This window comes from Zonotrichia leucophrys, unplaced genomic scaffold, assembly GCF_028769735.1.
Source record: "Zonotrichia leucophrys gambelii isolate GWCS_2022_RI unplaced genomic scaffold, RI_Zleu_2.0 Scaffold_509_36390, whole genome shotgun sequence".
NCBI lineage: Eukaryota > Metazoa > Chordata > Aves > Passeriformes > Passerellidae > Zonotrichia > Zonotrichia leucophrys.
Window position 1 is genome coordinate 2,037 of NW_026992714.1, and position 9,970 is coordinate 12,006.

At 52.1% G+C, this 9,970-nt stretch overlaps 1 protein-coding gene across 1 annotated transcript; it reads right to left on the reverse strand.

Moving 5' to 3' along the window:
* Nucleotides 1-625: 625 nt before the first annotated feature.
* On the reverse strand, nucleotides 626-7,608 carry LOC135441780 (zinc finger protein 239-like; the record flags this gene model as incomplete). The annotated part of the gene is made up of 4 exons (XM_064701330.1): nucleotides 7,557-7,608; nucleotides 6,958-7,162; nucleotides 6,348-6,874; nucleotides 626-825 (listed from the first exon to the last, which is right to left on the reverse strand). Coding segments are annotated over exons 1-4 (984 nt in total), but the record flags the coding sequence as incomplete, so codon positions are not given.
* Nucleotides 7,609-9,970: the final 2,362 nt, after the last annotated feature.

Genomic DNA, 9,970 nt, shown 5'->3' on the forward strand with positions numbered 1-9,970 from the left:
ACTCGCTCAGCAGCACTCACAAGTGTCCCTTCTGGGTTCGCCAAAATGTTACCGTTCAAAAACACATAATCACGGGGGATTATATGCGGTGCTTTTTATTAAGAGCTCTGGGAATCGGGGTATATTCAACCCAAATCTGACTCCAACCATACATCTGAAATGATCATGTTTTGTACTCTATCGTTACATAACTTTCATGTTAATTATTAAACTTATATTGTTCTATTGTATACATAAATTTAGCCCCTCTCTGATTTTCCAACAGAGTTTCTCACTATTCTTCTTATGGTTATATAATATTACATTTAATTACTAAACAATCATCACATCTAACAATTATATAATTTATCATACTGCTTACGCAGATGCAGTTGACTGGGAAAGCACAAAGCCTAACATTTTAGATTCTATCTTTAACTTTTTCCAGGGTTCCACTATCACCCATGCCACGACTAGGAAATGTGACGAAGAGAGCGCGGTCAGATGCACCCCCTTCCTTAGGATTTTGTCATTTTTTGCACAGCACAAAAGGCAAATCCAGAGGTGTCCAACTCAGGGCTTCCTCAGCCTTCTGGAGAACATCTTGCCTTCACCAGCCCAACATTTTGGAGAGGTTTTCCCGCACATATGGAGGCTTGCTGGCAGCACATTCCTTCAGCTGGGTGCCCATCACCTTGCAGAGAGCAGAGGCGAGCTTGGTGGCCACGGTGCGGACGTTGGCGCTCCACACAGGCAGCGCCTTGTTCCCCAGGCAGGACCAGAGCACGGGCAGGGCGTCGCGCTGGGCGACTTCAGGGCTCCTGGCATGAACCCCCTGCACAAGCACTGCCGGGACAGAGACACAGCTCCTTACCCACCAGCCTCACTGCAAACAAGGATCTGCCTCTGCTTCTGCTTCTTGCCAGCCTCTCTGGCCAAGAGCAGCAAAATAGCACCCAGAGCCCCTTGGTCCAGAAACGGGAAAAGCAGCTGATCATCCTGGAAACAGAACCACCAATCCCTCAGCACTAATTGCTCCAACCAGAGCCCTTGTCCTTGTGGCAGACTTCCTACCTTTACTAAATTATTTCACAATCTCTGCATGAACAATGAATGAAATGTCCAATTGCCTTTGATTTCCATTAAGAAGTTGTCTAAACCCACACTGAAGATTTGGAAATGCACCATAGAGAGGAAATGGAGAGATTTCTAATAAAAGGGATGATTCAAGTTTTGTAACTTTGATGTCAAGTGGCAGATGCCTAATCTGGCTCTTCCCTGTGCTCAGTGGCACACAGCAAAGGGCAGGATTAGAACACACCTCAAAACTCCAGCCCACCAGAGATGGCTGCTGCCTGACAGCTGGATGAGAAACATCAGTGACCAGCTGGTGTCTTTGGCAGAATGCTTTTGGGGCTTCCAACAAAGAGCTGTTTCAAACCTCAGGGCATCTCTAGAGAATTACCCAGACCCCATTGCCTTGGCATTTGGGCATCTCCACATTTTAATGCCACTTCCCCTCCCAAAGTTAATGGCATTTTTTCTTATAAGGTCCACTCAAATAGGGGCATAGAGAAAGAAAAATGCTACACAGGGGACTGAAATGTAACCAAAACACGAGTGTTTTCTCATATTGCCCCTGGAATCTCTCTGCCCATTTTCTGAACTGAACTGTGTCAAACACGGACAAATGTTTACTAGCAACAGGCTCCTTGCAACAGGCAGATTTGGCTAAGAGATGAAAACCTGAAATGCTCTGGAGACCATTCTTATTTTCTGATCAGACAAAATGTTATTTAGCAGCAATTTAATATTCTGTGGTGGAAGAGATTTCATTTTCTCTATGCTGTTAATCCACCAGCAGACATCAACATTGAAAGAGCTCCTGCAAGTACCCAAAACCAATTATACTAAGCAAGAAAGGGTTATGGTACCCATTTTAAAATGGAAATTCATTTGAATTTAAGTGCAATTAAAGACATCAGTGACTACTGAATGTGAGGAACTGCTGTCTGGTCCTGCTAAATCTAAGAGAGAACATCTGCTTTTTCTAAAGTAGTCCTAATTTATGGTTGATTCCTTTATTTGAAAAAGAGATCAAAAGAAGTGCTAAATTAAATGCTCTATTGCTGGAGATCTATATTTTTCAAATGCTCTTTAAAGGGCCTTTGACATTCCCAATCGCTGAACATGCCCTTTTGAGATTCCTAATGAAGACACAAAGTGTATTAAACCTTGCATTTAAAGATGTTGGCATAATTAGCAGTGGATTTAGCCCCAGTTAAAGCAAGGCTATCAATCGTCTTCTCTGCTATATATTGGGATTATCCTTTTTCCATTCCTTGGCTATTGCTCCTCTGAGGAATCAATTATCAGCTGCATTTGTAGCATTTTGGACAGCGCTGACACAGGCAGACACTGTTTGCACACCCTGAAAGGCTCAGTCCAAGGCCACTCTGACAGCACAGGCAGGGAGCCTCAGCACTCTGCTTCTGTCCCTGTGCCCCAGAGGTGCCTTGCACTAAACCTGTGCCTCTGATACCTCTGTTGAGTTCTGACCTAAGCTGTGACCCCCAGGCTCTGCACGGTTCAGCCTCAAAACTTTCCAAGAGGAAAACCAAGAATTCTGTGAGGACAAAACAAACTGATGCCCTGAAACAGCATTTGCCACCATTTCCCCTCAAAGACCACAGATATCCCTGAGCTCCCCAGAGAGGAGCCAGCTGGGGCATTTTTAGCCCTCCCTTTGCTGGAGGTGGTTCTGAGGTGCCCCAGTGAGAGCTCAGCCCCAGGCCCAGCACTGCCCCCATCTCAGGTGCTGCCCAGCTCTGCAGCAGCCAGGGAAAACCTGCCAAACCCACCTGCCTTGGCCATGGGGCAGCAGGGACAAGCTCAGCACCTCCTGGTTTGGAGGAGCTGCTCTGCTGTCTGCTCACAGGCATTCCCTGTAAATGCTCCCTGGGAAGAGCTCTGGGCTCAGAAGGGGAGGCCATACCTGTGATACGCTCAGTGACATCCAGCAGGGCTTGGCCACTCAGGTGATTCCATTGGTAGCTGAACTCTTTCAGCAGTGACACTTTATCTACAAGGGAAACACACTTTTCTGCTCAGTTTTCTCAGGTCATAGGAGAAAGGGCAGGGCCAACCCCATTTTAAAAAATCAAGCACAATTCTGCAGATGTTTGAATCCTATTCTTCTTTCCTTCCAGCATACTTGGCAGGGTTTTAAATTCCAAAAGAAAAGCTCTCCTTTCACATTTGTAAATCCAAACTTGTCTGCTGTAGCAGGAGCTGTGTTAAAACATTTCACATCAGGGACCTCAAGAGTTCAGTCACATGGAAGCAGTTAAAAGGTTTTGCATCCCAGAGCAAAAAGGAAGAGCCCCATACTTGGGTCACAGAAAGGCACTGAGCAAGTGTGAGAGTCTGTCCTAATTTTCCCTCATCTGCCTCACAATTGTCCTTGGGAGACCACTGAAGAGAAGACCCCCCCCTGTCTAGAATCTCTGGCTCTGAAGGAGAAAAGTCACACGCCACGGGCCCTGAGACCTGAAAGCTCAGTGTTAAGCTATTGTTTTCACAGGTGTGTTTGCTGTATGCTAAGAAGAGGGCACCATGCCCTGTTTGCTACAATAGCAGCTTTGGAAGCTGTCCCACCTCTCGGCCTGGCTGGACTTCTCCTGAGTTTTGGGTGGTCTCCCACAGAAGACCCTCACCTGTTTTACAAACACCGTGACAGATGGAGATGTGAGAAGCCTCTCCACCAAGGACTGAGACATGAAACTCCTAAAAGGCCCCTCTGCTCCTTCCAAGGACTGGGATTGAAACCTCCAGCCCGGGGGAGGTGTGTGGGGGAGGCAAGCTGACCAAAGCGAGATGTTTGCCTGCAGGTTGTGACCACTGGACCAAGAAAACAATGGCTCTCGCTTACTGCTGAGAACATGGACTACCTGTTACATCTATCAAGCTCATTTACTGCTGAGAACATAGACTACCTGTTACATCTGTTCCCTATTGTATCTGTTCCCCCCCCCCCCCCCCCAGTTTTCAGTAATAAAAATCTCTGAGTTAGCTAGAGCCTTTGAGATCTCCCCAGCGTAGCAGGCAGACCCTCGGCTGGACTGCACCAAAGGACTTCGTCTCTGCGTCGGTAGCTATTCCCCTCTCCCAATCTCTTTCTCTCTCTCTCTCTCTCTTTCTCTATCTTTTTCTCTCCCTTAATCCCTCTATTGCATTTTTGCTGCGGTTATTTCAATAAAACTGCATTTGATTTGATTATCACTGCAAACCCCCTTGCACCATGTTGGTTTTTGCACTCTGAGATCATTCCTACGAACCATCAGATCATCTGTCCACTAGGACGGACCCTGACATTGGATAGACATTTCTATGAGTTTTTTCAATGGGCAAAGTTCTTTGGGTTTTTCATGAATGTGCTCTTTGCCCTTGATATGTTCGTATGGGAATGCATGGAATCCATTCTCCAAGCCATTTTGAACCTTGGATTCGGGTACCCCCGCATTTATCCAGTGTTCAGGGCACTCTTCCCAGTTTTGAAACAGAGAGTGGCTGCCTTTCCCTGGATTGCTGACTGCAGGAGGCAAGCCTTATTCCCCCGAATCCTCACGGGAGAAGTTCCTTTTGGGGCAGATGATCTGCTGCTTCCCAGCCTCCCTGGCTCTCAGCAGAGGGGTGAAGTCTTGCCTGCAGCCGAAGAAGATTTTCCCCTGCATTTTCAGAGCTTGCTCAGATAGAGCCACTTTTTCCCCTCTCCGTTGCTCTCAGAGGAGGTTTGAGTGGGCTGAGCCACCCCTGGAAGCTCTGCAGGCATCGCCACGTCCAGCCTCTTGGACCCCGCATCGCTCAGACTTGGGGGTGCCCGAGGTCCCGCCTCCCGAGTTTGTGGGGCTTCCCCAACCCTCCCCACGGGTGCGGGCGCTTCCCCACGTGGCCTCTCCCGTGGCCCCGTCCCTCCTGCAGAGCCCGTGGGTGCAGCGGCCCCACCTGGGCCTGTGAGCTCAGAAACACTGCTTCCCGCGGCTGCACCGGTGTTGCAAGGCAACAGCGATCAGACACCGCTTCCGCCGCTTGCCGCAGCTGCCCCTGTGTTGCTAGGCGATGCACTCAGTGACAATGGCGGTCGCCGCCAGCTTGTGTCCGAGGCTGCGCCACCTGTGGATGCACCAAGAGCCGACCCCATGTGGGTCCCCGTAGACCCACTCGCGGTGGCCCTGCTTTCACCCTCAGCGCCGATGCCGGAGGTTGCAGTTGAGACCAGCAACCCAGTGCTGCCGCCGTCACCCCCCCTGCAGCTTGCTGTAACTGCAGTCTCTCTGGCCTCGCCGCCCCCACCAGCCGCCCCAGCAGTTCTGCCGCCTTCAGGGATTCCGTCCTCCAAGTCTGCGTCAGAGGCTGCCCTGGAACCAGAGGCATATCCGAGCTCAGACCGTCCCATGCCGTTTGCCCTTGCAACAGCGGCTTCAGCGGCCGGCCTCTCCTTCCGTGGAGGAGGCATGGCTCAACAGCTGAGTGCGGGTGCAGCCCGGCCGCCTTCTTTCAAGCTCAGTGTTCTTGGCGGGTTGGGGGGTGTTTGGTCGGTTGTTTCCCCTGGGGGGGTGCGAATCTCCCTGCCGTCCCTCGTGCGCCCCAGCCGCAAGGGAGAGGTGGGTCCTGAAAGTTCTGCCTTTGGTCCCCAGCCAAGAGGGGGTGGGGGTGGTACTGTGAGGCGGATGGGTAGAACACCATTTGCATTGCGGAGGCAGAGGGCATGGCAGAAAGCCATCATCGCTTGTTTTCTGTGGAGAACAAACATTCCCAGACCCGAGATGGAGATTCTCAGGACAGCTTCTGTCCCCCCACTGCCAGCATGCATCGGTGATTTTGGGGGAAAGAAAGCGTTTGGTCACTTGTTCTGCCATTGCACTGGCAGTGTGATGCTGGGCTGTGACAACACAGAGCCTGCCTCGCAGGCTGGACCTGGGCTGTTTGGCTCGGTTCCCTGGGCCAGGGCTACCGCCCGGCCGGTGGGGGGAAGGATGGAAAATAGGGAAAGGAGCCAAAAAGGGGGAAAAGGACCCCAAATAGGGGAAGAGTGACCCAAAATGGGGGGAGGACCCAAATGACAGAGAAAGGATCCAAAGCAGGGAGGAAAAGACACAAAATAGGGAGAAGAGACGCAAAAGACAGGGAAAGGACCCAAACCAGGGGGAAACATCTCAAAGGAGGGGGAAAGAACCCAAAATTAGAGGACAAAGGGTTTCACGGGAACGAAGCTCTTCCTGCAATTGGGGTACTCGCAGGGCTGCCCTTAGTGGTGGCTTTGTTGGTGGCTCTGGTCAAGTTAGAGCTCTGGGAGAAGCTTTTCCTACACTCAGAACACTCATAGGGCCTCTCCCCGGCTTGGATGCACCAGTGGCTGATGAGAGCAGCGTTCTGCTTGAAGCCCTCCCCGCAGTCACAGCAGTTGAAGGGCCTCTCATCTGTGTGAAGCTGCTGGTGCAGGAGGAGAAAGGAGCTGGTCTGAAACCTCTTCTTGCATTTAACACACTCATAGGGCCTCTCCCCAGTGTGGATCCTCTGGTGGCCAATCAGGTGGGACTTTGACATGAAGCTCTTCCCACACTGCCCACATTTGTAGGGCTGTTCCAGACCTGTGTGGACCTCCATGTGGCGGGTCAAGTGGCTTCTCCTCTGGTAGCTGTTCCCACATTCCCCACACTCAAAAGGCCATTCCCCAGTGTGGTTTCTCTGGTGGATGGTCAGTTCAGATCGCGTCCTGGAGCTTTTCCCACACTCTGCAAACTCATAGGGTCGTTCCTCCGTGTGGGTCCTCAGGTGGGCAGTCAGGGTGGAGTTCTGGGTGAAGCTCTTTCCAAACTCAGGACACTCGTAGGGCCTCTCCCTGCTGTGGACGCTCAGGTAGCAATGAGGCCAGAGTTGTACCTGAAGCCTTTTGCACAATGGTGGAAGCAGAAGGGCCTCTCGCCTTTGCGACTCTGCTGATGCCTGGCAAGATAGGAATTCATCTGAAACCTCTTCCTGCATTTATCACACTCGTAGAAACATTCTTCTGTGTGGATTCTCATGTGGCTTATCAGGGAGGATCTCAGGGAGAAGCTCTTCCCACATTCTGAGCACTTGTGGGACTCCTCCCCATCCTGGAAATACTCATGGACCCCCAGCTCTGAGCACCAGCTCCCTCCCTGGCCCAGGGTGGGCCTTTCCCCCTCAGATCCCCAAGATCGGCGTTTGCAGCCCCCTCCTCATATGGGATCTCTGGGTCTTTTCTTTCCAATTTGATTCCTGTGCTGTGGAGCTGCTCAAAACAGCCTCTTCCAAAAGGTTCTCCTGTGGGGATTTGACCTCCCTGGTCTCTGGCCTCAGCTCCTTGTCTGGGGAAGGAAGGACAAGGAGAGGATGGGATTTGCCTCCGTGCCACAGGGAAGGACAAGGAGATCCCCCTAGTGCGTCCCCAGCAGGACAGCTTTGGCAGCAGGGTTGTCCTGCAGCGGGGGGCCGTGCTGGGTTGGGAGATGGAGCAGGGGAGAGGGGGAAAGGGGCACTGACTTCCTCCTCACCTGCCTGGGGCTCCTGGGCCATCTTCTTCCTCACGGCCTCCTCCTTCTCCATCAGGCCAAGGTTTGGAAAAAGAAAATCCTGGTTTGGGGGAAAACAAGGGCTGAACGTGTTGGGTTTGATAGTCCGGCTGCCCAAGTGCAGCCGGAGAAGTCAGCGCCCCTTTCAGCCTCGAGGGGCCTGGAGCCCGCTCATCCCCAGCCTCCCACATCCCTCCAGGCAGAGAGTTTTTCTCCAAGCTCCGGGATCACCCCCCTGCGCTCTTCCCCACGCCAGGGCTCCCGAGCTCCCGTCGGCTCTCCTGGGCATCCCCCAGCCCGAGATCACCCCTGTGCCCGTCAGTACCAGGTGAACGTGAGGCTCTTCCCTACACGGGAAATTCACGGTTCGGGTTTGAGGTCCTGCTAGAGTCAAAGATCCCTTGCCCCATGAAAAAACCCTCCTGGAGACCCCCGATGGATCTGATGCAAGCTCCCCGTCCCCACTCACCTACGGCTTCTGGAGGGGGCAATGTAGCAGGAGCCGGGGGAGCTTCGGCCTGAGCAGTGGGGGAAGGCGGCAGGGAAACCAACGTGGTTCTGCTGCTCCTCTTCCTTCCGCTCCTCCTCTTACTCCTCGTCTGTTCCTCCTCTTCCCCCCACTTTTCTTTCACTCCTAGACCAGCCCAGGCAATGCTGACACCCAAAGGCAGCCGCGCTCTGCCCTGGGCGGGTTCCGAAACAGCACGGCAGTGAAACTGGGGAGTGAAACTGGGAGCATTGGGAAAGATCCTGAGAGCAGCGGGAAGGAATTGAGAGCGTTTTCCCTGCCAGTCCCTCTTTTACTGGGAGAACTGGGAGGGAACTGGGAGCAAACAGCACTCGGAGGCGGCTGCAGCCGGCGGCTAGTCGGGCCACGATGGAAGATGTGGTTATGAGAATAGGAGAGCGGTCGTGCGCTGGGATTGGTGGGCGGGAGCAGCGCGGGGTTTGCTCGGTTATGTGAGGGCCGGGGAGGCCGGAGTGATGGCGACAGCATCTGGTGAGAGGGGACAGGGAGCAGGAATGGGGACGGGAATGGGGACGGGGAAGAGGCATGGGAATGGGGACATGATCGGAAATGGCACCCGGAACTGGAATGGCACAGAGAATGGGGACAGGGACCGGGAATTGGAATATGGGTACAGGACATGGAATATTGAAATGGAAATATGGGAACAGAAGTGGGACCGTGAATAACAGAAGGGGAACAGAGACTTGGAATATGGGAGACGGATAGGGAATGAGATTCCGGCTGGGATGGGAGTGGAACGGTACCAGGGTGACACTAGAATGGGTGGGTGAGAGGGGGTGAAAGCAGGGAGAGGGGGATCCTGGACAGGGGACACTGGCAATCAGGACAAAGGGACACGCAGACAGTTCCAGGGCAGGGGGTCCTTGATCAGCCGCCCCACAACATTCGCCAGGGTCTCCCAGCACTTCTGCAGCTACTAGGCCTGTTCTGCCCAAAGCCCGGAGCAACCCCCAAGTCACTCCCAGGAACCCTCACCTCCCTTGAACCTAACATGCCCCCAGTCCCCTGGAAGATCCCCCCATGTCCCCATCCATGGCTTATTCCAATGTCTTTATTTTTACCCTGCTTTTGGGTGTTGATGCCGAATTTTGCCCCAAAAGGCGAGAATAACTGCCTAAGAGACTCAAGTAAGTCAGCATAGACAGGAGGTATTTTATTACGACGCGTCGGAGAAATCACAAAGGGATTTCTAGCTATCTCATAACAGAAGCAAGCTTTTATACAGTCTTGGGTGCAGGGTTACATCATATTCATAAGAGGCGTGGTGTGGGCGGAGCGTGGGCGGAGACATCTATTTTGAGGATTATTCATGGTGGTCCTTCGTTGCCTTCCTCATGGGCGAGGGTCTTCTGATGAGTCTTCCTCTTTAAACTTTTGAACTCTTATCCTAATATGGTCAATTCCCAGTGTACTTGGCTTGGTTCCCATGGCTTGGCACGGCTCTTAGGGTCAGTTTGACATTGGCACGGCTCTTAGGGTCAGTTTGACATTATTAGCTCTGATCATGCTTAGCTTGTCAATTCCCTTATCCCTATCTCTCTTTATTGTTTGCCCTGCTTACCAAACTTCAAACAGAAGGATCCACCAGGATTGCTTCTGGATTAATGAATAACCTATCATACAGCATTATCAATAATTCCAGGATTGCTTCCGGATTAATGAATAACCTACCATACAGCATCATAAGCAATTCCTGAGTGTGGATGGGGCGAATCCCCTTATACCTAACATGAGACCACCCGCCGGTGATATGGGATATGGCTCTAGTGTTAGGGGTCGCGTGAGTAGCTAATGGGATGGGAATGGGATAGGACTGCTCAGGGTTGATTCTCAGTCTGTGGCTCTGCCTAAGCATTTTGATAAC